Source organism: Cynocephalus volans, chromosome 10 (assembly GCF_027409185.1).
Source record: "Cynocephalus volans isolate mCynVol1 chromosome 10, mCynVol1.pri, whole genome shotgun sequence".
Classification (NCBI taxonomy): Eukaryota; Metazoa; Chordata; class Mammalia; order Dermoptera; family Cynocephalidae; genus Cynocephalus; species Cynocephalus volans.
In genome coordinates this window covers 42,177,958-42,205,921 of record NC_084469.1, presented here as the reverse complement: position 1 = coordinate 42,205,921, position 27,964 = coordinate 42,177,958, and the positions used below count along the sequence as shown (strand labels likewise).

Genomic DNA, 27,964 nt, shown 5'->3' with positions numbered 1-27,964 from the left:
GATTTACAAATAGCATTTGGAAATCATGGAGCAATTAGGTTCTACTTTAACGGCAACTTATGCCCACCCTAGACCAACACCAACCAACTTCCTACCAGCCATCAGCACCATGGCATCGAGCTACAGGGACCGTTTCCCCCACTACAATCTGACCCATAGCTTGAGCCTTCCTTGGAGACCCAGCACATACTACAGAGTAGCCTCCAACTCACCGAGCTTGGCCCCGTACTGCACCAGAGCTCAGAGAGTGTCTGAGAGCACCATGCTTCCCTTTGTTTCCAACAGAACCACTTTCTTCACAAGATACACTCCTGATGATTGGTACAGGTCCAATTTAACCAACTATAAAGAGTCCAGCACTTCCCGACATAATTCAGAGAGACTCAGAGTAGACACATCTCGCCTGATTCAAGACAAATATCAGCAAACAAGAAAAACCCAGGCAGACTGCACCCAAAATTTGGGAGAACGCGTCAATGACATAGGGTTTTGGAAATCTGAAATCATTCATGAGTTGGATGAAATGATTGGAGAGACAAATGCATTTACTGATGTTAAGAAAAGATTGGAGAGGGCTTTGATGGAGACGGAAGCTCCTCTTCAGGTGACTCAAGATTTTAGGAGAAAAGGCACTGCATTTTTATTAGTAGAACCCACTGGTTGAGTTCCTGATGTTATTTATATATTGAATTAGGTTTCATTTTACCTGTAGATGCCACCCCCCATCAGTAAATCTGTAACTGTAAATTTCGTAATGGCAAAATCATTGCCATTTTTACACATATTACAGAATAACCACATTAAGAAAGAATTCTGAATGCAACTCAAAGAAGGTTAATTAAAGGGATACCATTAGGACACATGATGTTTTAGGGGAAAATGCTTTTTTTTAATCTTTTAAATAAGTTGCTTGATCACTGCTGTCCCTGGATTAAGATAAACAATATTTGAGGAAAAACAAAATTGTTCTTTTAGTCCATTTCATGAAATACCTCCTGTGTATATGTTATGAACCCTTTTTGGGGCACAGTGAAATTACCACTTGAGACCATTTTAGGAGATGGAATGAGTCTGATTAAGTAGAGAGATGGGGGCTGGCCGGTTAGCTCACTCAGTAGAGCGTGGTGCTGATAACACCAAGGTCAAGGGTTCAGAGCCACATACTAGCCAGCTGCCAACATAAATGAATAAATGAAATGGATAAATAAATAAATAATAAGATTGAAGTTAGGCCGGTTGCCATGGTAATGGAGGCAGCATTTTAGTTGGTTGCTGGCCTCTGACCAGGCTCCTGAGTGGGTCCCCTCACCTCTAATTCTCTGACCATGTGATGGGGCCTCCAACCCCATTCTGTCCTCCACCATCGGAACAAGACATTCCATATTTGAAGATATGGAAATTATAGAAATTACTTTAGAAGTTGTATATATTTTGATGATCATAACTAATATCATTTTTCTTCATGTTTGCATGACTTATTTCCTATACCACGAGCATTTGCAGTAGGTCTTTACCATGACATCTGTGGTAGAAGAGTTTAGGGAATCAAAGAGCTGCAAGTCCGGTGGTTTGAGGAGTTTGTGGGGGACCCCTGTGCAATGTCACTTCAAATTACACCCCCTCCCGACTAAGTGCAAACCCCACACAAATACACAAAACCCCCAGAAATCCCGAGAGAGGCTGATAGTACACTGATTGATGCCTTTTCGGACTAATTCATCATGAATTGTTTAGAATCAGAAAGGCTCCTGCATCTTCTCTGAGCCCCAGCTCATTTTGAGGATTATTGGTTTATTTAGAGCCCTTTCCGCCCCCCACTGCCTTCAAGGATTGAAAGTATTCTTAAAATGAGAGTCACTTATCCTCTTGCTTAATTTCCAGAGGTGATTCAGTTTCTTAGAATTCTTTTCAGTGATGACCGCTTTCAGTGAGATGGTTCTAATCTGAATTTTTTTCTGCAGTTTTTGTCCAGATGTTCCTGTGTGTTTGAACGTTTACTGTCAACAGAGTATCAGAAGGTCCTGATTAAAATTTGAGTTAGTCACATAAACAGAAACATCTCAAAAGAGAAAATACAGATGATGAACTAATATAAGGAAAAATATTTAAATTCAGTAGTAAAGTACAAATTAAATCCATAAAGTAATCATCTTTGGCCTATCACATTTGCAATAATGAAAACTCATAACATGTAGGGCTGGAAAAATAGCAGAAAGTGGGCACTTTCATATTATCATTGGTGGGGCTGTGGGTTGGCAGAAATTTCCTGGAAAGCGATTTGGTAGTATATGTTAAAATAATCAGTTTCCCTTGACCCACTAAGTTTTATCCTGGTAAATGTAAATCATACTATTAAAAGTTATTCACTCAAAGATTTTGTTCAATAATATCATACTGGATTGCAGTGTATGTACTGTTAAATTTTATGCTTTTTTTTTTTTCTGTCCTTTTTTGTGACCGCGCTCAGCCAGTGAGCAAACCGGCCATCCCTATATAGGATCCGAACCCGCCACGGAAGCGCTGCTGCGCTCCCAGCACCGCACTCTCCCGAGTGAGCCATGGGGTCGGCCCTAAATTTTATGCTTTTAAAAAGTTAAACATTATACAGCAGTCCCATGTCTTTGAAAAAAGCATTTTAACAGCTATATAATGTCCTTTCATACATGATTTATTGTTAGCAAGCTAAGCTGTTTTCCATTGGAGTCATTAACCTACTTTGTCTCAAAGAACATTTTATGGCTCGGGTCTATTATTTAATGTCATTTCTAAAAAGCATAATATGAGATTGTAAGGACATTATAACGTTCATTTGTTAAAACAAACAAACAAAACAGTAAAAGGAGCATGGGTAAATCACATTTTCTACTTTTTAAGATATTTTCTCTTTAATGGATAAAGGCATGTTATTCTTATAATTAGAAAAACAATAAATGGCACTTTGAAAATAATCGCTTGGGTTTGTGGTTACACTGGTATTTTGATGTCTTTAAAGATAGTCATTCATTTCTTCCCTGCTCTTCCCAGTAGAAAATATTTGGAAACATCTCAAAGACTCTGTTTCACGTTATTAAACTATCCCTCTTGAAAAAATGAATGACAAGTCATGTTCTTAGATGCTAATCTGTGGTGATCACGTGGATACCATCTGCTTTATTTTGTCAACTTTCCAAATTAGGAATATTTTCAAAATACTTGAAGAGCTAACTCTTAACCTTTTACCTAGCAGCAGAGATTATTTAGCTGTCATGGTCATTTTCAGGCTCGATTTCCACAAAATGGTTTGAAGAGTTGGGAGTTATCTAATGACTCATTTTTGAAACGAGTTATAAGAAATGCTTATCACCGACTCTGGTCAGTTTGTATTAATCCTTTCTATTGTTTGGGTATCTCAGGTAGCCCGAGAATGTCTATTTCATCGAGAGAAAAGAATGGGAATCGATCTAGTTCACGATGAAGCTGAAAAAGAACTGCTGACGGTAAATATGGGGGAAATGCTTCTAAACCAAGAAGCTTAATTGTAAACGTGTGTTTTAATATGTGGAAATAAAAAAAATGTTATAGAAAACCACTTATAAGTGAAGAGTTATCACATCCGATGTTTAAAGCATTTAGCAAAGATACATTTTCATGGTTACAGAAGTAATGCATGTTCACTGAGAATTTGGAAAAATACAGAAAAGAATAAAGAAAGGTAAAAATCATTTGAAGCTCTGTTAGAAAGAAATCACTGTTAATTTTGGTGTATTTCAGTTTTTTTATTAATCATGCTTAGGTAGACGTCACCCACCTCACACAGTGACACACAGACATGTCTTCAAGATTAGAATCATACTGTATTTATAAATTTGAATAGCACTTTATCTATTTACAATTATAGTTGGAGTAATTTTTCCACATCATTAGCTATTCTTTTAAGACATTATTTTTAATGGTTAAGCAGTGTTCCATATGGGAAGGTGCTCTAATTTTTTAAAAATTGGTTCTCTCTTGTTGTATAGTTAAGTTGTTTCCCTGTCTCACCCCTTTTATTTTCTATTTTAATAACACTGCAGTGTACAAAAATATTATTATTAATAACTGTATGTACTTGTGATTATTTCAAAGGATATATGCATTTGGAAAGCTTTTGATGTATAGCCAAATTGCCACCCAGACACTTACAGTTCTATCTGCTTTACTCTGCTGATTCTCCCACTAATCTGTCTTCCACCTTCCTCCAGTTAAATACGATTTAGTTCTAATTTCTCTGACCTCTGCTTCCTAGACTTTTTACTGTAAGATCTCTGCCATTCCTTACGATCTAAGCTATCATGTGTCGAGGCCCTTCCCAATACCTGTCTTCAGCCCAGACACTTTATTAAGTATTAGTTCTGCATCCCAAAGTGCCTGCCAAACATTTTTCTTACTTTGGTAATTCATTTGTTTTTTACGTTCATGTTCATGAAGCCTAAAAGTGAACTTTTCTTCTACCCTGATGCCTGCTCATCCTTTCTATCGATGGTTCTGCTGCTCTCTCATCACCGTGGCTTGGCTTGCTGGCCCTTGTCTCCACCACCCCTTCAGTCAGTTTCCAGCTCTCTTTTATAGCTGGTTAATGTGAAATTCCCAAACACTTTCCTTTCCCTGAGTTTTAATTGGATCTCTACTACACGTTACCACCATTTTCTTTCTTCTGCTGGAAACTCTTCCTTGACTCCTTGATTTCTACAGGAGAAAATCCATGAAGGCCTTCCATTGTCTGGCTCCCCTTAACCTCCCATCCTCACTCCCCTCCCTGAGTCACAGAATTTCTGCTGCAGTGAATCCATCTTTTCTATCCCTGAACCAGCTTTGCAGGGTCCCACCTTTTTGCTTTTGTTTGATTGGTCCTTGGTGAGAAATGAGTCCTTGGTAAGAAAGTAAGTATGATGAGTTAGCAACCAGGTCAACAGAGTATTTTTATCCTCATGTGTCCTCAAGGCTCCCCTTTAACATTGTCTTCAATGTTTTTCGGTGACCCGTTACATTAGTGATGATTATCAGAAGTTTTTTCTTTGCTCTTTCCTTTCCTCTACTGTCTGGTTCTCTGAGAGAAATCTGAGTTGAAATTATATTCTCATTCAGGGCAGCTTTGGACATTACAGAGAGCACATGCAGTCTACTCTGCAAAAGCCACCATCCCTACTGCCATGCACCAGTGATTAGGAATAGGACATCCTGAATGAAATCACTTTGCAACAATGGGACCCTGCTCGCTGTTTCTTCTTTCCAGCCTCTGATGAATCTTGCAAGTCTTAAAATAACCTGTCACCTCCTCTGTCATCCTAAATGACTAGGAATTCACCAGCAACTGTCCCTTGGCTTTTCGTTCTTACTGATCCTGGCATTTTCTGTATTAAGTAAATTATAAGCCAGTTCTAATAGCCTAATTTAATCAGTTTGCCCACAAACACACTGGTATTTCCAAGAAAAAAAAAATTTTAAAACTTGGCTAACTTTGGTGTTTCCATTGTTTGGCTGCACACTAGAATCACCTTGCAAAAGTTTTAAAAATATCAGTGACTGGGTTCTACACCCAGAGATTCTGATTCAAATCTGGAGTGGGGACTAAGCATTACTATTTTGAAAATATTCCCAAGGTAATCTTAATGAACAAGCAGAGTTAAGAACAAGTGCCTCAAAAATAATGTTGAAGGAAATTAAAGATGATCTAAATAAATGGACATACCATGTTCATGGATTGGAAGACTTAATTGTGTTCAGATGGCAATACTTTCCAACTTGATCCATAGATTCAAGACAATTCCTGTCAACATCCCAGCTGACTTTTTTGTAGAAACTGACAAAATGATTCTAAGACCCATAAGAAAATTCAAGGGAGGCAGAATAGCCAAAATAATATTGAAAAAGAAGAAATTTGGAGGACTCACACTTTTCAACTTCAAAACTTACTACAAAGCTACAATACCTAAGACAGGGTAGTACTCACATAAAGGTAGACAATGGAATAGAATTTGAGAGTTGAGAAATGCACCCTCACATTTACAGTCAATTGATCTTCAACAAGGGTGCCAAGACAATTTAATGGGAAAAGAATAGTCTCTTCAATGAATGGTGCCTGGGCAATTGGATATCCATATGCAAAAGAATGAAGGTGTATTCCGATCACCACATATGAAAAAATTAAGTCAAAATAGATCAAAGAACTAAATGTAAGAGCTAAAACTGTCAAACTCTTCAGAAAAAATAGGCATAAATATTTGTGACATTGGAGTAGTCAATAGTTTCTTAGTTATGACATCAAAAGCACAAAACAAAAGGAAAAATAGGTAAACTGTATATCAACAGAGTTAAAAACTTGGTGCTTGAAAGAATGTTATCAACAAAGTGAAAAGAAAATCTTTGCAAATCGTATATCTGATAAGGGACTTGTATTTAGAATACATAAATAACTGTTAACACATTTTTTAGAAAGACAAATAACCCAATGGAAAAATGGGCACAGGATCTGAATAGACAGTTCTTCATGGTGGATATACAAATGGCCAATAAGCACGTGAAAAAATGTTCAACATCATTAATCATCAGAGAAATGTAAACCAAAATCACAATGAGATTGACTTCACACCCAGTAGGATGGCTAAAATACAGAAAATCAAAAATACAGAAAATACCAAGTGTTGGTGAGAATATGGAAGAATTGGTACCCTCACACAGGGTGGTAGGCATGTACACAATGCAGCTACTTTGGAAAATGGTTAAACAATGAGTGGCTATATGTGCTAGTAATTCCACTCCTAGATATCTGCCCGAGAGAAGAGAAAATATACGCCCACACAAAATCTTGTACATGAATGCCTGTTGCAACATTATTTATAACAGCAAAAAGTGGAAACAATCCAAATGCCTATCAGCTGGTGAATGGATAAGTAAAATGTATTATAGCCATACAATAGAATGTCATTCAGCCATAAAAAGAAATGAAGTGCCGATACATGCAGTGACATGAAGAACCTCGAGAACACGATGCTGAGAGAAAGGAGCTAGTCACAAAAGACCACATATGCTGTGATTCCATTTATATGAAATGTCTGGAACAGGGAAATCAATAGAGACTAAAAGTAGATTAATGGTTGCCTAAGAGAAAGAGGCTTTGGGGGGTTACAAATTGGGGGTAACAATTAATGGGTGCACGATTTCTTTCGGAGGTAATGAAAATGTTCTAAATGTGGTTCTGGTGACTGTTATACAGCTCTGTGAATATAGTAAAAACCACTGAATTGCAAATTGACTTTAAACAGGTGAATTATATGGCTTGTGAATTATATCTCAATAAAGCTGTTTTTCAAAAACAAGAACCATTGCTTTAGAGGTTTATACTTTCTAGGTTAGTAGCAAAGCTTGCTTTACCTCAGAAAACCATGGCTCTGCAATTAGAGTAACGGTTAGGAACTGAGGGGGTGCCTTGGTCATTGCCAATTAATTCAAGTAGTGAATGTATCTTGTAGCTTGCTCAAGGTAGTGACATTAGCCTATTTATTTTTAACTAAATTGGGTCACAATTTTTAGAATAACTAAATAAACATTAGCAAAGAGAAGACATAGCCTTAAAAGGCCCACTTTTGAAAACCATGGGCTTGACGAAATATTTTCTCATGAATTCTGTTGACTATTGCATTCAATCAGTGATATTCAACGAACTCTTGCAGAATGGCTTTTCTTGGGGAATCAATCATGGTACCAGCTTCTTGGAAATTCCCAGACCATGCTTGCTAATTCCTTGGAACCCAGATGAACCTGCAGAGTCGTCTGCATGCAGACTGCCCTGGCCCCGCTCTGAGACGCAGGCTGGGACTGTGGATCAGAATTCAGGCTGAGGTTCTGGGCCTGGCCCCAGCTGGCCAGTTTTCTACCCACAAGTGGCTTTTCTCTCCTTCGTGTTGCAGAAGCAGAAAGCAAAAGCACTTTAGCCTCAGGGTGATTGACAATTTGCAGGCAGCAAGTTCCAAAGATGTCCCGCCTGCTGCTGGAGAGACATTTCAGCATTTTAGCATAGCCCCTGCTCTGAGATATAATAGAACCCTGATGCCAGCATGGAAAGAACACCTGGGTGGCTCTGACCACAGCAATAAGAATTGCCCTCCTCACCTAGGTTTCCACCTCTAAACAGGCTGTGGGACCAGAGGCTTCTCATAACCAGCCCTATTGGAAAGGGCAGTTGATTGGTCATCTTTGATGGTCTCCAGAGTGAGTGCTGAGAATGTAAATCGCTAATGAAAGGAAACACTTCTGTTTACCAAACTCAAGGATAAGTGGGAATATGAGAATATTTGATGATGATTCCATCATTAAATAGCACTGTATATAGAAACAAAGTGCCTGCTCCTATAGATGATAGTCACCATTAGCTAGGTTCAACTCAGAGTAGCAGTTTGATTTTCAGAGTTTGTTTTCTGTAGCCTGTTCCAACTGTTAGACTGTGGAAGTTTGCCCACTTTTCCACAAGTGCAGCCTCAACCTGCTGCGAGCAGGGTCTGGGGTTAATAATGATATCCAAGAAATGATTTTATATCCACAATTCAGGGTCAGGGTCCAAGGTCAGCACCAGTCCATGTCTGTGGTCAGAAATCAATGTTCTTGTGATGTGGGCTACATTCCTCAGCTGAGAGTAAAGTGGAGCCCACGTCTTACACGAGGATTAAGTTCTCAAGTCATGCTGATCGCCCATGTTACAACGTTATAAGACCACTTACTGAGCATTTCCCATCAGCTAGGCACATAATTATCTAGCCAACAGCCTAGAGAGGTGGGTATTATGAGTATTACTGTTAGCTTATAAATTGCCTTTGGTCACAGTTTAGCAAGTGGCCAGACTGATAAAAAATAATAGAACATATATGATGGGAAAGGATTGAATTTTATATATGTTAAGAACCCTTATAACAGTAAAAAAATAAACAACAGAAAAAGTAGAGTAGCACATGAACAAATACAAACTCATAATATTAGCCTGAGGTTTGCTGGGTTTTTGAGGGGATGGTTCTATCACACTGGCAGAGATTGAGAGGACCGCTTGGTGTGCAAGACACAGAAACACATGCTCATTCGTCATTGCAAATGGGTACAGCTGTTCTGAAAGGCAATTTGGCTGCACTTATCAAAGCTTTGGAAGAAGGAACACCCTTTGGTGGTGTCTAAATGTTTATTGATGTTGTTCATTAAAGTGTTGTTCAATGTCATGGGAAAACGTTTAAGTCTAAAATGCCACAAAATAGTCTGTATAGTATGATCACTTCTCACCTGAAAAAAAACATAACAATGATTATGTGTACTTTTAAATGCTTTGGTGCTATTTTGAGTTCCAAAATCTTCTAATGTAAATATAAATTTCAGAGGGAAGTAAATGTTGATTTAAAAATCTCTGAGACAACATGCTATGGGATAGTTCAGACATCCTAGCAGCTCCAAACGCTAGGTTTGTGGTCAGGTGGAGAGGCATGGTTCACACAGGTGTTTGTATGGGGACAGGGGCAGGGCTGCAGCACACCGGCAGGACAGGTGGAGGGCTGACCGCCCAAGGTGAAGTCAGCCTGCACGTTTGGACCAAAGAGCGGGGTCTGTTGGAGGTTATGTGCACTGCCAGAGAGAAGCTCCTTTTGGCTACGTTTTGTTCCTTCCCTGATTTCCTTTGTCCATTACAGAAGAAGCCATGCATTTAAATTTGACCTTGCACATGACCAGAATTTTGGTATTTTTTTTTTTTACTGTTTCAATTAAAAACAAAGATAAAAAGAGAGAAAAATCCTGAAATTTTAACCATTTGTCAACTTGTTCCATTATACGATTTCCCTATCACCTTATAATATTTAGTCTAATATTTAGATTGCAGTATCATGGGCATATAGGTAAATAACATTGTTTAACTTCACAATTTTTCAAGAAACAAAGTTCATCTTCACTGATGTTTTGTTATATTGCTGACTTTGGACGTTATACTCAATAATGAAAACATTAATGTGTTTTTTTCTTTTCAACTGAGTAGGAAGTTGATGTTATTCTGTGTTGTCAAGAAAGAATGAAGCTGCATTTGGATAAGGCGATCGCCCAACTTGCGTAAGAGCTTTACCTCTGTATACAATTTGAAATCTATCACTGAACTATACTTTCATGCCTCCCGTGCAAATTTCTCTTAGCTTTTATCAGGACGCACACACACGGGCACACGCACATATTTTCATTCAAAGGTTAAGATGAATACTTGGAGTACTTGCTTTAACGTTTTATTTAAATAAGTAACTGAGATGCTGTGGTAAGGATTTCTACCCTCACTTGGAGTATGTCTAAGACATCTTTTGGCTCAAAAGACTTTTATTCTTTGATAAGAGATTGCCTTGTATATGTTCATCCCGAAGAGTTGGAAAAGTAATGAGTTGTGGCTCGGTGATATGTTTATTTTCCATCCCTCCTTAAAGACCCAGCCTCCCCTCATTACACCTCTGTAGCATTTACTGCATCCCACTGCCCTGTAATTGTTTGCTCATCCTACTCCCCATGAGAATATGAATTCTTCAAGGGCATTGGCTTTCTTTTCTTGGCAATGTTTATGTTGGGGGAGAGGGGACCAGTAAAGAGACAGAATAATAATAATAATAAAAAAAAGGTCTTAAGCAATGATAAGAGCTGTAAGCATAGAAAAAGGATTGGCTTGAACCTACTGCCTAACATGAACAGAAAGATCAATGTACATTTGGTTACTGCCCTAAGAGGAGGCAGTGTCGAATATGGCACCCCAAATGATTGATGGTATGCTTACACTAATGTCAAAGATAGTGTGTGGTACGCCCAAAGGAATGAGTGATATGAAAGTATTGTACTGCTTGTAAGTCTGCCCACTCTGCATCAGAATCAATACTGTGAAGCCTGGTGAGGTTTGCATGCTGAGATCTCTCAAGCTGTGATCAGAAGAGTTTAATTCAGAAATTGGTGAGGACAGGAAAAAAGATTAGTGGAGGATGACTGATTGTACATGGTTTGCTTAACTGTGCAGTTTACTTTAGTTACGTATTCGAGGTAGGGCAGTGCAATAGAAATTTCTGAGTTTTGCTCCCTAGGAATTGCAGAAACACAATTTAGTGTGGTTCAAAGTATGGTTTCTGTTCCGTTTTCTTCTGGTCCAGTTCCTAATCCTCATTTTCTTTCATGATCTAAAGTCTGTTGGTGTCCACCTTTGGTGTCCTTGTCTCTTCTTGGTCTAGATCATTCCTCCGGGAGCAGCTCATCTTCATGTCAATCCCTTTTATAAGCTGCCTCGTTCCTGGCTGTATCGCAGGCCTTTGCAGAAAGTTCTGTCTGTGTGCGTGCACTTGTCTGGAATTTTTTTGGTGATCCTTTAAGGAGTGTGGCTTTCCTTTAATATACAGTGGGCAAATGCCTACCTTGTTTGCTGGGATGGCTTCTCCAGGATTTGTGGGAGGCCACTACGCTCTGTCCAGTGAAGGTGATGGGAGGAGGGATTTCAACTCCACTTGCATGGGAAGCAACAATGAAGTCTTCAGTTGGGATCTCAGCTGCAAATGGAATCTCATTAGGCCCCAGCATGGCAGTCAAGATTCTTCCTGTCTTTGGCTGTAGGACAGATTGATGGGGTCCTGCATCAAATGCCTCACCAAGGGGACTCTGAGGACAGGGCGTCCAGCCAGCCCCTACCCCCTCAAGGGTGTCAGCCTGACAGAGGAAGCCTGTGGGCCTCAGCCCCAGAGTTTCAGCATGATGACCTAGGGCAAGAGGCTAGAAGCACAGGAGCAGCAAGGGGAAGCACGTCTTCGTGGCTCACCCTTGGCATGTGCTGCCACTAGAGTGCACACGACATGGATCACTAGCATGCTGCTACCCCATTCCCGCTTTACAAATTAAAAAAATTAGCTCTGCTAGGCCATGTGATTTGCCTGGGAACACGGTCCAAGTTGAAGGGAACCTGCAGCTAGAATGAGTTCATTCAATTTGATGCAATTTTTACTGAGTGTCTCCTCTAAGCCAAGACCATTTTTAGGTGTTGGGAATGCAGAAATGATTAGAATCATTCAGTCATCCTGCCTTTTCAAATACTGTCTGCGTGCAAATGATTCCCAACTTTTTATTTCTAGCATAGACCTCTCCCAAATTCCAACAACCTACTTGGTATCTCCACTTGGATGTTTAACGAACACTTGAGCTTAGTGTGTCAACAACTTCTGTCTTCTCCCCTAGCCACCCCCCTCAGCCTCCCCCCTCAGTTGATGGAATTCCATTACTCCAATGACTCAGACTAGGCTCTTTTTTCTCACTAATGTCCAGTCTCATAGAAGGTTTTCTTGGTTCTATCTTTAAAACATATCTAGAATCCGAGCACATCTTCCCTCCCTCACTGCTACCCGCTTGATCCAAGCCACTGTCATCTCACACCTGAGCATGACCTCACCTGCAATGGTCTCCTGAGGGGTCTCCCTGGCCCCTGGAGACTCTGCTCAGCCCAGCATCAGAATGATTCTTGTGAATTGTAAGTCAGTGGTCTCCAGTTTCACCCCCAGGACAACCCGACTCCTTCCAATGTGCAGCAGGCCGTGTGTGATCTCGTCCTCCCTTTTTCAAGTCGTTGCTCAGTGTCACCTGTGGAGACCTATCCTGACCATCCTATTTAAAATCACAACTCACCCTCCTGGTCCTCTTTTCCTTGCTGTAATTTTTGCATCGCTCCTCTAACCACATAAACTGCCTGTTCATTACATCATCTGCTCCTCCTGGTAGAATGTGAGCTCCTCAGAGAAGAGATGTTTGCTTTGTGCGTGGATGCAGCCCAGGCTCGCAGAACAGTGCCTGGCGTAGAGCTGGCACTCAGTAGTTATTTGTTGAGTGAACTATTCCATGAGTAATGATGTGGTCATCTGTCACCCATGCCTTGGGCCTGTCTCTTTGGTTGTGAGCTGTGAGTCCCCTCTCTTCCCGGCACGGTAGGGAAGACCTTGCATCTCAGAGCTCATCAAGTCCTTCCCAGCACAGGACCCTGGGTGGGCCACCCACTCCTGGTCTCTGCTCAAGCACTCTCTAACTCCTGCCCTGGAGGTTGACTTTGACCTTTGGTTTATATCTCCTGGCAAACTTCCCATTCCTTGCGTGACCACAAGCAGGTCACCAAGGGATGGAGGAAGGGTCGGCTATAACTGTCTCCTAATTTCCTGGGGAATTATACTCTAAGAATGGAGGAGAAGCAGGTGAGGATGTAGAAGAGGAAAAGGAAGATGGAAAGGAAGGTACAGCTAAGGACAGGTTACTTTACACCTGGGTCCTGCCTGGAGCAGTCTGGGTGTGTGCGGAAGGTGGGCCCCAGGACTCCTGTTTATCTACACCTGCCCTGCCTGCTTCCACCCACCCATGGAAGGGGACGTGTGGACAGGGCAGGAGTAGGGTTCTAATGACTCAAATGTGTGGATGCCTCCAGAGGATGCTCCTTTTGGTTGAGAAGTTGAGCACTGCATGAGGGGGGAGAGATCGGGAGAGCAAGACTGAGAGTGTCCCAGCGTAGAAGGGCAGTCAGCGTCCCTGTAGGAAATTGTCACCTGAATGTGAAGCTCCATTCCCCTCCTCTGTCTTATAGAGCTAACAGAGCTACCCAGCACGAGCTGGAGAAGGACTTGAGTGACAAGCAGATGGCTTACCGGATCGACGACAAATGCCACCACCTGCGCAACACTTCAGAAGGCATCAGCTACTTCCGTGGAGTGGAGAGGGTCGATGCGACGTAAGTCAGGCACATGCCACTTATATGATCTTGACGTCACTTAATGTTTCTCTCTCCAAGTGACGCAGCTGACAGCTTAAAACAGAAAGTGTGGAGTGGGTGAGACACGCCGGCTTCGGACAGCTAAGCAAGGGCACTCTGCGGTCAGGCCTCCACGACTGTGTCCTATGTTCTTTTGTAAAAGAATTTTTGTTGTTTATTTTTCTTACTATGAAAATAACCACACTTGATGCAGAGAACCTAGAAAAACACAGACAAGCACAAAGAAAATCACATGTTGCCAGTGTATTAGATGTCCTGGACTCTGGGATACAGGCTGGAAAACAGTTTAATGTCTGTCTTACCACTGCTTGTTAAACCCGCCAGGCCCCTGGGTGCAGTCTTGGGCAGGGCTCTTGGTCTTTTCCAGCCACTCCCTTTAATAAAATTAACCTGATGGAGGTGAAATTCACATACTATGAAGATGTATCCAGTTTAAAAGTACATTTTGATGGGTTTTGACAAATTTGTATGCCTATGTGACCATGGTCAAAGTCAAGATATAGAATATTTTCACCACTCCAAAAAGTTCCCTTCTACTCCTTTTCACAGTCATGTCCTGTCCCATTTTTAAAGTGCCCCCCAAGTGCATTCTCTCCTGTGGGGCTGCTCAACCCCAAAGCAGCCCCCTCACTGGGCTCTCCTGTGAGAAGCACAGTGCCAGTTACCAACTTGGACTTGTAAATTCTTCGGGTGTGAATCAGATTCAGACAGTATGTCCTAAGTTGTCCCCGTGAAATGCCTCTTACTTGGCTTGAGGTGAACAGGAAGAATCTTCCTTTCCTCCTTTTGGGTGGGAGGTGGGCTGGGATCAACCTACACACTCTGACCACTTAGCCCTTTAAAAGCCTTTCTCTATTTCCAGTGGGAGTGCTTAGCCATCTCTTATAGAATGTCAGGGGACAGAGCATCTAGGGTGGTATATTGGGTTATCAAAGCCTGAGCTAAAACCTCTAGTCTATAGTAACAGTCATTTAATATCTCATTACACCAACAAGCAAAACACCACTCCTAAGCCCACCACGTAGACTCTCGGTGTCAACAATTTGCCATTAGTTCCTCTATTATTCTTCCACACATGCGAAGGTACTTCAAAATGTTCACAAAAGATTCGTGTTCTCTTTTAATTCTATCTTTCCACAATCTTTTTGAAGAACCCTCATCTAGGTGCAGATTTGTATTTTTAAATAATGTTATTACACACATATTCTTTGTGTATCCTAATTTTTCACTTCCTGACATATTAATAACATTGTGCAATAGATATTCTCCTGCAGCACGAGTGTGTGTGCTCTATGGATTCCTTTTTTGAAGGTACTGTAATTCACTTAAACTTTTCTTTACTTTTGAACATTCAGGTTGTTTCTGATTTCCAAGGGATTGACATAAATATTGCTGAAATGAGTTATCTTCGCATACATGTCTATGGGTACTTTATGTCCTTAGACTGTACACCTCTGGAAGTGGGATTTCTGGGCTGTGCACACCTGAATGAAATGCTCCTGGTTTGCGTTGCCTCTTTGCTCTCCAGCAAGGCTGCACCGACTCAGCCTCCCCACCTGCAGGATGTGAGACCATCTGTTTTAAACACACTCGCCAGCGCTGCAAATTATCCCACTCTTAACTCTGCTGTTCCGACGAGGGGTTCTTCTTATGCTGTTGTTTTCATTAGTACCTCTTTGATTACTCCCAAGGTTGAACGTTTTTTCATATGCTTATTATTATTATTATTATAACACATTTCATTAATCATCTCCCCCCCAGCCCCCCCAACTGGCAGAAGAGTTAGTTTATGGCTTTGGAGTTACAGACAATTGGTTCGTGGTAAAATAAGGAACAATTAAGAAACATTTAAAATAAATTTTGCTCTGATATTTACATTTTTGTCAATGAAGCTAGCATCGGTGACTTGGGGACTTTCCCTTTCTCAGGACAAGTGGTTGTCTACAGACCATCTGGGCTGATTCCTCATTGTTAACTTTGATTGATTCTACTTCCCTTTTTCAGGGTCTCGGTGCCTGAGTCCTGGGCCAAATTTACGGATGACAATATTCTCCGCTCCCAGAGTGAACGGGCAGCTTCTGCCAAGCTAAGAGACGACATTGAAAACCTCTTGGTTGTGACTGCCAATGAGATGTGGAATCAGTTCAACAAAGTGAATGTGGCTTTCACCAATCGCATTGCTGAGACTGCAGATGCTAAGAATAAGATCCAGATTCACTTAGCGAAGGTAAATCAACCACTGGTGGTAGCTCTCAGCTGACCAGACAGAGCAGGGTGCTCTGGGACCACAAATCTCTCACCAGTCCCAGAGACACACCACAAGGCGCGTGACCTCCTCACCATACAGAGTAAGAAAATTTAAAAACAGTACAAAGCATACCATTTATTTCAATCGGGCAGCCAGGTGTCAAAATGAAACTGGACTCCACTGGTGTTTGGAACACAGAAAGTGCACTGTGGAATGAAAGGTTCTTAGTATTTAATAGAAACAAAAACATCATTATTAAAGTTTAATGAATCACTGTATATAACTAGGAAGTGAATTTATTATTAGGACATATGGTAGGAATGTTTTCTGTTAAGTTATTTCAGACCCTTTTTCTGGAAAACAAAACCCCATACAGGAAACTATTAGGTAGTTCAAAGTGTTTCTGATATTGAAATTTTTAAAGTGCTCTAAGCCTAAACGTTTTACCATGACAATAAATGAAAGTTTCAAGCAGAATTTGTATGTTTTAAGGTAAACGAGAAGCTCTTCCTTAGTAGGAGCCTTGTAACTCTTGCTGTTTCTGTGGATTATGCCGCATGCAGTTTTCCGTTTCTTTCTTTGAAGAGCCTTGCGTTGTCAGCCATGTTGATTTAAGGTGATATTACCTTAGATCCCAGGCTGCAGTGATTCACCTTTCCTTCTTGTGGTGCCTTCTTTAGGCCGTAACTATTAGTGTGCTGCATACCGTGAAGGGCAGAGAGAAGCATGAAATGTAGTTTTTGTTCCCAGGGAGCTTACGTTTGTGGAGAAGAGATGCACACGTACGGAAAGCTCATGATCGGTTAATAACAATAGAAAATTACTCAGGACAATTGCCAAGTAACAAATACAGAAAGTGTTTTCTGGGTTTGGAGGGAGAAGCGAGCACTCTGGGTGGGGTAACATCTCGAACCAAGCTTGGAGGTAGCAAGTGAGAGGCTGAGTTCAGGTCTGTGGAGAGACCAGGGTGGCTGGCGTGGACTGTTTTCATCCTGGGAGAGAAACTTGGGAAGTGGGTTGGAGCAAAGTAGAAGACATTGCTGGGAAAGTTAGTGGGGTCAGGTGCTCTCCACTGGGCAGTACGAAGCCATTTGGAAGGCCTTTTAGAAGACTGATGTGACAGAGCTCCTTTGTCAACAGATTTTTATTCACTACTGTGTTAGTTTGCTAGCACTGCCATGCACGAAGTACTGCAGACTGGGTGGCTTAAACAGCAGAAATTAATTTCCTCACAGTTCTGGAGGCTGGAAGTCTGAGATCAAGGTGTTGGCACGGTTGATTTCTCCTGAGGCCTCTCTCCTCGGCTTGTAGATGGCCCTTCTCCCTGTCTTCTCCCATGGCCTTCCTTCCGCGTGTGTCTGTGTCCAAATCTCCTCTCCTTGTAAAAACACCAGTCAGATTGGATTAGGGCCCACCCTAATGGCCTCATTTTAACTTAATCTCCTCTACAGAGACCCTATCTCCAAATGTGGTCACATTCTGAGGTACTGGGGGTCAGGACCTGAACATACGAATGTTGGGGGGGGGGAGGGGACACAATTCAGTCCCTAACAAGTACATTCCAGGTACTGTGCTAAGGAATTTGAGGTATCGACACAGGAATGCCACACTGACCCTGCTGTCCCCTGTCTTAGAGTGAGACAAAACATGCACATAGAAGATGGTAAGTTTCATCAGAAAAGTGCAGAAAGGACCCTTTGGAACTAGAGATGGAATGTTAGCATTGGTTAACAGAAGGAGCAGTTTTCCCCACTGTCAAGAGGTAGGGATGGATTCACAGAGTAGGTAGCATCTGAAAAAGGCCTTGGTGACAGGAACAGTATAATGACATTTAGCAGGTTGTTGAAAGATTGGAAGAGAGGTCAAAACTTTCGTGACAGATTTAGGAGTTCCTGGATGATACAAGTGCTAAATCTGTGTGATTACATGAAGCCTCTGCAGGGGAGAAAGTACATAGCAGAGAAGTCAGCCAAGGACAAAACCCTGCACTGGAGGTGAATAAGGAGTAGTTAGAGAGAAAGGCGAGGAGTCAGGATAGCAGCTGTCTGGAGAAAAGAAGCAAGGCGAGGTTTTAAGGAGAGGGAGGTATCAGAACGACCTCGATGTTGGCTTTGAGGGTGCAGTTTTATGAGAGCACTAGGGCCAGGGACAGAATAGAGGGGCCCCCAGGAGACCAGGTGGGCGGGAAGAGGAGGCAGTGGGCACAGGCCATGTCTGAACGCATTTGGCAGTGAACGTAAGGAGAGCACCTGCAGAGGACTGACTGGAGAGGACCCAGCTGAGATTGGATGGGACAGTGGTGGTAAAAACACGAGGCTTTAAAATAAAAAAATTTTGGTGATACTGGATGTGTCTCCTGGCCACAGGAAAGGAGCTGAGGAAGAGGGACAGTAATGGGGGGTTGTGGAGATATGGGAGCAAAGAGGTCTGGGTCCCAGGGGAAGGGAGAGCTTTCTGAGCACAGGACGGGGGCTCTCTGCAGGTGAGGAACCAGGGAGAGAGGCAGGTTTATGCAATTTGGGGGACCCTCTTCAAGAAAAAAAGTACAAAATCAGAAATACAAAACTGCAGGGCTCCTGCCTTGGAAGTGAGGCACCCTGAACCTTAAACCTGATGAGCTTCAAGGTAAATCCTCTGCTAAAAGGAAGAGAGAGCAGGAAGATAGACAAGATAGATGTGAGGAGGGGGGTCGGGCCACTCACCCCTCACAGCCTCACTTTTGTTAGAGTTATACACTAAATGTGCTGTCAAATAATTAACAACTGGCAGTCTGGGTGGCAGGGCTGATGTGTAGCACTCGCCAATTTCCCTGGTGTAAATACTTCCACCCTCATGTGGATTTCAAGCTACCAACATGAGGTCACTGAACCCAGAGCTGGGAAGAGAGGCACACAGTCGGCTCTCCAGAGCAGGTTGGAGCCAGCGCCTGCACAACTGCACGTTCCCAGGGTGGAGAGGGCTGAGAAGGAACAAGGCTCTCAGCGAATCGACCTCTCCATCCAAGGGGGCGAGGCAGGTGCTGGCACGAAATGGACGGGCAGGGGGCAGGAAGCAGGTTGTTTAGGGACAGCACTGAGCCTTGGGCGATTAATTGCTCCTCTTCGTCACAGACCCTGCAGGAGATTTTCCAGACTGAAATGACCATCGAATCCATCAAGAAAGCCATCAAAGACAAATCTGCCTTCCTGAAGGTGGCTCAGACCCGACTGGACGAGCGAACGCGGAGACCGAACATAGAACTCTGCAGAGACATGGCTCAGTTACGGTAAGCGGGGAGGGGACAGCTGGGCTCTCTTTGGTACAACCCACCAACCTGGCTGTGGCTCTGGGATCTTCGTAAAGGTGCTTTCTGCCAACACCTTGTGCAGGAGCCTTCTCTAAAAGTGTTAATAATGGGAGTTGTTGAATGGGTAAGTGTTTCAGTCTGGGGTGATGCAAAAGTTCTGGAGGTGGGTGGTGGTGATGGCTGCGCAACGGTGTGAACAGACTTAATACTCTCAACAATGGTTAACGTGGCAGATTTTATGTCATGTATATTTTACCATAAATTTTTTAAAAAAGAAAATGACATCAATACTACACACACACAAGTGCTATTGAACATTTAGCTCATTCAGTGAGGCCGAGGTGGTGTTTGGCTTCCTTTGCACTTCCCTGGAGTCTCTGGTTTCCAGAACACCTCCCTCACAAGCAGCAGGCTGCTGGCCTGTGTATTTCTCAGCGTAGGGGAAACTTGTCAGAAAAGTCGCTTTTGGTCCCAATTCCTCTGACCCCTGTACACTCATTTGCCCTTAGTGACTGCTTTTGGTGTTTAATATCAGCTCTTGTCATTAAGACCATCCTTGTGAGCCTCTGAGACCCCTGAGGGTCTCATTTAGGCTCATTGCAGTGGGTTCTGCTCCCAGCAGAAATCACAAACAGCTGGTCTGCATTCAACACAGCCCCCACGTGTCTACGGTAGGAGGGGTCTGCTTCCACAAAACTGTGCTAAACACTGTATGAATTTGATTATTATTTTAACTTTAAAGATTCCTTTTAGGATGGCCTCATAAGGAATTGGCCAGGATCTCTGCCTCCCCCACCCCCTGCCACATTTTGGCTTCATTTGCAATTTCCTAATACCTGCCAGTCTTCCTTTTCTTGCCGGATGACATCGTAGCTATTCTTAAGTCACGAAACCCTCCATGCAGAAGTGAATCAAACTGACAGCAACTGGCGAAGCAAAGGGGCAGCGTGCGAACTCCAAAAGCCTTTCGGGTGCAGTGGGGAGATGCCACGAGGAGATACCTGGTTGCAAGATAGAATTCCCTGTCATCAGGAAGGAGTTACCCTCAGGATAAAATTGCTTTGGGTTCTGCCGAAGAAATAAGGGGTGGTTTGATGCAGTGGATTTCCTGGAGGGGGAGGGTAGAGGGGGATCCTGCTGAGGCCAACAATGATGTTGACAATGATAAAGATAATGACAACATGATTGGTTGACAAAGTGATGGTAACAATAGCTGCTACCACTTCTTGATCTTACATTGTCCTAAGCACTTGAGGTATCTCATTCATTCTCTCCACTTTGCAAATGAGGAAACTGAAGCAGGAGCAGGTTGAGTAGTGTGGCCCAGGTCACGGCTAGTGGTAGGAAGGAGAGACACAGTTTGAAACGCTGCCTGTGTCACTGCAGAGCTGTATCCAACCCAACCAACCGCTGGCTTCTGCTTCCCCCCATGTTTACACTGTAGAATGCTTTTACCATCCCCCTGTCATGTACCTCATCTCATTGGACCGTCTCGATGCCCATGTGAGATGAGTCGGCAAAGCTGGTGCTGTGTCCTCATCTCTCGCTCACACAGAGGAGGAAACTGAGGGTCACAGAGATCATTGTTGCAGAACACCCTACACGTATAACATGCACGTTGCCTGTGTTGGATGCTATGAAGAAGCACGCTTTAGAATATATATGCATGGCCCTCATTTCCTGGAGTAGCTGCATTTCTCCTAGTAGAGCTGCTGTTGATACCGTAGCCACATAGGTGTTCACCCAGGCTGCACGTTTCTCAAAGTGGGCTCCATAGAACCCCTCTTCACACGCAGCACACAGCTCGCAGCTCATGATTTAGGCTAAGCTGCTCTCCACTCCAGAGGCTGGACGGGCCCCTGCACAGCCAGCCTGACTTGTGTCTATGATTCAAAAGAACCTGGCAGTGAGAGCACACCTGCTTGGCCAGTAAGGATTAGATCATGAATGGTGACTTTATGCAAATATTATTAGCAGAAGCTGAGCTGAAGTTTCATTCTCCAGAAATTTCTGCAGAGTCATCAAAAGTAGAGATGGGAATAAATAAATTCTTCAGTCCTCCATCAGACAAACACAGCCCTACTTTTACAAAGGGTTTTGAGTAGTGGTCTACTGTGGCTTTGTCTTTATCAAACAGTGAGGCATTCATAGTTTCTTCTGAGAAGCTGAATGATTTTTACTCTTTTTTTTTCTCCTTCCCAGCTAAACAGAATTTGCTTTTTCTTTTACTTCCCATCGACTTCATAGTCTATTTCCTCTGCTTCTTTATTGACTTTAGGACAAAACCTACTTTTGTTTCTGTCAGGATTTCTTCTTAAAATATCCTTGCCAAAAATATTTAGAATTATTATTGGGGAAGGGAATTATTTTCCTTCTTAAACTGATCACCCTGAAAGCAAACTTTGGGCTGTCCAGATTCAGAAAAAATAAAGATCATACACTCAAGGGAGTGGGGACTGAGAAAAATTGCTGTTTTCATTTCAAGACTTTTATTTTCATTTAAAATGTTCTAAACGGGTTCTCTTAAAAGTGATTCTAAACATTCTCAGCGTCTTTGGTGGCAGGCCAGACCAGGCTCACCTTTACTTAAATAATCTTGATCGTTTCTTAAAAAAAAAAAAAAAAAAAAAAAACCATGGTAGCTTTATTTATATTTGAATGCAAAAGGTTTCTCGGTTCTGTAATTAAAAAAAAAATGTATATGGATGGTTTCAGCAGAACAGCTCTCTGCGATCAGCCAAGAACAAGGAAACTGGGGTGAAATGTGGCCTTGAAGGTGATGAAAAGTGTATTTCTAATAGCTGAAGTTGAGGGAGGTGCCCCCTTGCCGTGCTCACGTAGCCATGGGCAAACAAGGACTCCCTGCCTGTGCTCTGTGTATCTTGAATTCACTTTTTTAATATTGATATTTTAACGTGTATTCTTTCCACTAGACTAGTATTTGGCGGTGGGGAGTAAAGACTCACATAGCACCCTGCTCTGTCTCCTACATCAGGGTTCAGGGTTCCTTTTGAAGTCAGGGAGGGGTGGGAGATGAGAGGCAGGCCTGGGTGATTATAAACAACCCTCTCTCATAACCCCATGACCAGCCATCTGCAGAAGCCTCGCCGAAGATCTGTTTCTCTGTAGTGATATTTTATACCCTGGGATCTTTAAAAAAGGCTCTCTTTTTAATCCAACTTGATCTAAACAGCAACAAAAAATATGCTTTCAGATGAGTTCTCAGACTTTGTGTTTACTGTCCCCCGACCCAATGAAACTTTGGCACTTAAGGTTTAATTCCCTCGTTCCCCACTGGAAGGGAAAACGGAGTGCAGCGTGTGAGATGAGGGCCGCTGCGTGGTGTGGACTGTCCCCACCGCGCTGTTGCTCGATGGGCCTGCGTGGGGGCTTCATCAGGGCCTTCCCCCCACAGGCTGGCTGCAGGTGGCTTAGTAGCCGCTCCCCCCAGGCTCCTTCCCGCCTGCCTTCCTCCTCATCATCTTGGGTCTGGTTCTTGTTCTTGGCAGATCCTGTGGGCTCACACCTTTGGGCAGTTCCCTACCTCCCCAAACTGCCTTCTTCACCTAGGACATGCCAGTTGGTCTTCATCCAACAAGTGTTTTTTGCATGCTTGTCAACTGCAGGAGGGGCTGGGGACACAGCCCTGAGTAAAGCCACCTGGTATGGATGCTGCTTCCGTGGAGGTGATAGTCTGCAGGGCAGACTAGTAAGCAGTGATCCCCGTGCCTGAGTGCTATGAAAGGGTGGGTCCTCTTGGAACACACAACGTGGAAGCAACCTAGTCCTAGGGTTAAGGGAGGGGCTTCCCAAACAAGTGTCAGTTCACCTGGGAATTGAGGATGGCAGAAATTAGTAGGATACAGACCATGTTAAGGCGTTCTGGGCTGAGGGACAGCAAGGGCGAGGCCCCCGAAGTCAGAGAAAGCACAGCACATTCGAGAATGTGTCTTCAGAGAGGGGAGGGTACAATGGGCTGGGTGAGGCTCTTTGGAAGGCAGGAAGACAGGAAAAACAGGGTTTTATGAACGCTGGAATACGGGGACATGGGGAAGGTTTCTGGGTCCAGCATCTGCAAGGATGACTTCACTACTGCCTGAGATGGGACATGCAGGTGGCCTGGAGTACCACATCTGCTTCATTCCCCACCTCTGCCACCCTCAGAGTCCTGGGTCAGCCACCAACTGGTGTTTCCACGGGGAGGGTGAGCCCAGAAGGTGGTCGTGGGGAGTTTCCAGACCATCTTCGTTGAATTTCTGTGCTCTCTGAGCAAGATGAGGAGACGTTTGCCCCGGCGTGGCGTTGGTCAGTTGGCCAATTCAGATAACCCCCCCGGAAAGCTTACAGAGAGTTAAGTTGCTTGAAATTACGTTTACTTTTTGAGAAATGTTTATCTTCTTTCTGGCCTTTAAGTCGTATTTGTTCATGGTACAAAACTCATAAAATAAAGAAAATTAAATAAAAATAAACTTAGATGCTCCACACACCCAGGGAAAACCAGAGTTAGCAATTTGTTGTATTTGCCATCAGGCACATAAACAAAATGTAATCATGGTTCGTTGAGTGAGAGTTTTAGATCCTGACTTTTTAAGCAACATTATATTGTGAGTTTTTTTTCTCATGGCCAGTACAAATTTCCTTTAAAAAATATCGCTTGCATAGTAGTCCATCATGTGGCTACAGCATCCATTATCTGAGACATTAGCATTGTTTCCTTCTGTTACTCCATGATACTGCTCGCTATGAGATGAAGAAATTATTGCTTTATACTTGTATGTCAAACTTTTTGTCTCGCTTATCTTTTTTCTACAAGTTTTTTTTTTTTTGTTTAATTTCACAAGTAAGATAGGGAGACGTTCCACTTATAAAATAAATTCAAATAATACACATCTATATGGAATACAAAATTAGAGTCCCTTCTTCTGCCCTCTTGTGCCCCCACCCAGCCTAAATGACAGCTGATGGTTGGGTGCATCTCCTTAAAAACGCTTACAGTTTGTCCTTTAGGAGAAGGAGAGTGTAAGGGGGTTTTGAGAAGAATCGTTGTTCTTTCTGACTTCTTCATATTCTGAGAGAGCCCACTTTGTGCCAGACACCCTACTGGCTTCTTTGGTGGAATTGCCAGATTTTGTAAATTAAAACACAGGACGGCCAGTTACATTTGAATGTTGGATAATCAATGAATTCTTTTTTTTAAAATAAGTATACTGCAAATATTGCGTGGAATTTTATACTAAAAATATTTATGCTAAGTAAAAATACTTATAATGAATACTGTTCAGCAATAAAAAGGAAGGAGATTCTGACACATGCCACAACAGGGATGAACCCTGGGGACATTATGCTGAGTGAAATAAGCCAGGCACAGAAGGACACACACTGTATGACTCCCCTCATATGAGGTACCTAGAATAGTCAAATGCATAAAGACGGAAAGTAAAATGGTGGTTACCAGGGGCTGGGAGAGAGGGAAATAGGGAGAGAGTGTTTAATGGGCACAGAGTTTCAGTTTTGCAAGATGAAAGAAGTTCTGTGGATGGATGGCTGTGATGGTTGTACTTAATACCACAGAGCTGTCCACTTAAAGAGTTAACATGGTAAATTTTACGTTATGTGCATTTTACCACAATTAAAAAAAAATACTTATACTAAAAAATTACTTGTTTATCTGAAATTCGCATTTAACTGGGCATACTGTGTATTGTCTGGCAATGCTGCACTTTGGAGACTACAAACAGAACAAAGATTATAAGATGGTCTCACCCAGCGGAGTCCAGTGTGCCACAGCCAACTTGGCAGGACTCTGCTCCTGCCCTTTTATCACAAGGAGCTGAGCAGGAGGGTGGGGGCAGGAAACGGGACCCAGTTCCTCCTCTTGATGGCCCCTGTGGCTCCATATTTCCTCCGTAGTTTCCTGGATCACCAGCATGGCTTAGGAACACGTGTGGGCTGTGGGCCTGTGGACAGGGCAGTTCACCAGCTCCTGGGCTCAGTTTCCTCCTCTGTAAAACAAGGAAGCTGGGCTGGATGACCGCTAACATTCATCTTCCAGGTGCAGAGTTCCGTGAAGCTATAAAATTGCCTTGGTATAATGATTCTAATGTGGTCTGGGGATTTTCTATAGGCATGAAATCCTTTTCGAGCTCTAGGGACGTCTGCATCCTCATGTGTTCATTGCCACGATTTTCTTCCTATTTCTGTATATTCGAATTAACTTCTGCACCCCTAATCTGCTGACAAATGAACCCCAAAGGAAAGAAAACTTTAGCTTTGCAACACTGGTTAAAATGTGATGTACTTGGAGTTGTGTTTTCAACTGACCAGAATCAGGGGAGCAGCATGGTAACTAAAAGCAGCTGATGGGTAGTTAGTTCCATGCAAAACTGTAAGGAGAGTTACCTGAGCTCCTTGTACCTGAGTTTTCTCATCTGTAAAATGGGGATAAACATAATCTCTACTGCATAGTGTTGCTATGAAGATTGAATTGTCTAGTCACGTAAAACACTTAGAATAGTGTGTGTGTGTATAAATATGTGGGAAAGTAGTCAGTAAGTGAGTTGCTGCTATTGTTGTCTTTTATAACCTGTTTTCTGTTCTTTTTCTTGAGTGCCAGATGGTCACATTCTTTGGGTATTATTGGCCAAATAAGTAGGTAAAAAGAGCCCTAGCTTAATTGCTCTTTGGGAAGAAAAAGACTTTCTAAATATAAATACAGTGAAAGAAACTAAAGAAAAAATGATTTGCCATATTGAAAATTGAAATCTTATGTATAATTAAGCATCACAAGCAAAATTAAAAGGCTAACAGATTAGGAAAACCATCTGCTGCAAGCATGACAGACCAAAAATTCAATATGCTTCATATTTAAAGAACACTGTGCAGTAACTAAGATAAACAATCATACTTCAGTAGAAAATGAGCAAAGGACAGGGAGGGGAAATTCCAGAAGAAATGCCAAATGGTGAATAGATGTTTAGGAGGTCCACTAATTACTGAAGAAACAAACATTAAAATAATATTTTAAAAATAATTTGAGAAGGAGATGCCAGATTTTGTCAAGCAATGACAGCTTAGTCCCCGTTCTGTCTTAATGAAAATGTGTAATGTTTTCGTCATCACCCCACAATTAGAAGTGCAGCTCATTTCATGGTTTATGTAGCTGATTTGACACATTATCGTTTTAACATTGTTTTAAGATTTTGACAGTTACAAATATGATTACGCTGGGATCTTGAGGCATTACCTTGGGGCACTGCTGGGAGCAGGGACACATTCACTGCTCCCTTCCCAGGATATGTTAACAGGTTGGGCTGAATTCAGTGTTCAGTGTCCCTGTCTTCCCAACTATAAAAATAACTTTCTTCTCTTTTTTAAAGCAATACACTTTGTTTTTACAGCAGTTTTAGGTTTACAGAAAATTGAGAAAAAAGTACAGACAGTTCACATACCCCCCCCCCCCGATCTTCTATTATTAACATCTTACATTAGTGTAGTACATTTGTTACAATTATGAGTCCATATTATTGATACATTATTATTAACTAAAGTTTACATTAGTGTTCTCTCTCTGTGTTGTACCGTTCTATGAGTTCTGCATGATGCATAGGGTCATGTATTCATGGTTACAGTATCATACAGAATAGTTTTGCTGCCCTAAAAATCCTCAGTGCTCCATGTGCTCATCCCTCCCTCCCTCCCCTGAGACCCTGGCAACCACTGATCTTTTTTTCTTTTTTCATTACCTCAAACACTTATCATTTCTTGGTGTTGGGAATGTTCAAAATGGTCCCTTCTAGCTAACTGAAAGTATATGATAAATTGTTGTTAATTATAGTCAATGATAAAATCAACGGAAAAAAGTCTAGTTTTAATTTTTCCCATTTTTGCTACTAAAAAAATATCAAATGTTTGTTTTCCCTCTTCCTTTTAAAGTATGATATTTACTATATACATGTAGGTGCATACGTATAAACGTGTGTGTGTGTGTATGGGTGTGTATGAAAATCTGCTGGTGTCCCAAGAACACGCTCAGTTTGCCTTTTGGATGATGGGGTGCAGTTAATGGGCGTGGCCCTGGTGCAATGCTAGGATTATGCATAGTTTCGCTTCCTTTGCTCTGTGAAGTCGTTCTGACATTGATGTAACCCATGTGCTGCTGGGGCTCCATGTGCCACCCAGCACAGCAGCCACATCTCCAGCAGGAAGTCAGTAACTACACACACCCCTGACTGGGCTAAGCACGGCCGCAGGAGTGTGACCTCTGCTGACCTAACCACGTTTATTCCCTCATGCAGCCTTGTTAACGAGGTGCACGAAGTGGATGACACCATCCAGACCCTGCAGCAGCGCCTGAAGGAGGCGGAGGAAACCCTGCAGTCGCTGGTCCACACCAAAGCCACCCTGGAGCATGACCTGGCCGTCAAAGCCAATTCCCTGTACATCGACCAGGAAAAATGCATGGGCATTCGCAAGAGCTTCCCCAGCACCCTCCGGCTGGTCGGCTTCTGTTAGGGAATCCTCGGGGAGAGGTTCTGGTGCTCCTGAGTACGGGTGGAACCCGAGCACTGTCTCGCATTCATACTGAGTGCAAGTGTATTCACTTATTAAAGGATCATAATGACAGAAATGTACCAAG

The 27,964-nt window shown here is 42.5% G+C and overlaps 1 protein-coding gene across 1 annotated transcript; it reads left to right on the top strand.

Annotated features, from left to right (window-relative positions):
* The first annotated feature begins 25 nt into the window (after positions 1-25).
* Positions 26-27,840, top strand: TEKT3 (tektin 3). Its single transcript, XM_063113110.1, has 7 exons — positions 26-604; positions 3,393-3,476; positions 10,022-10,092; positions 13,610-13,753; positions 15,800-16,022; positions 19,154-19,308; positions 27,624-27,840. Exons 1-7 carry the CDS (start codon positions 26-28, stop codon positions 27,838-27,840), a joined length of 1,473 nt encoding a protein of 490 aa, XP_062969180.1.
* The last annotated feature ends 124 nt before the right edge of the window (positions 27,841-27,964 follow it).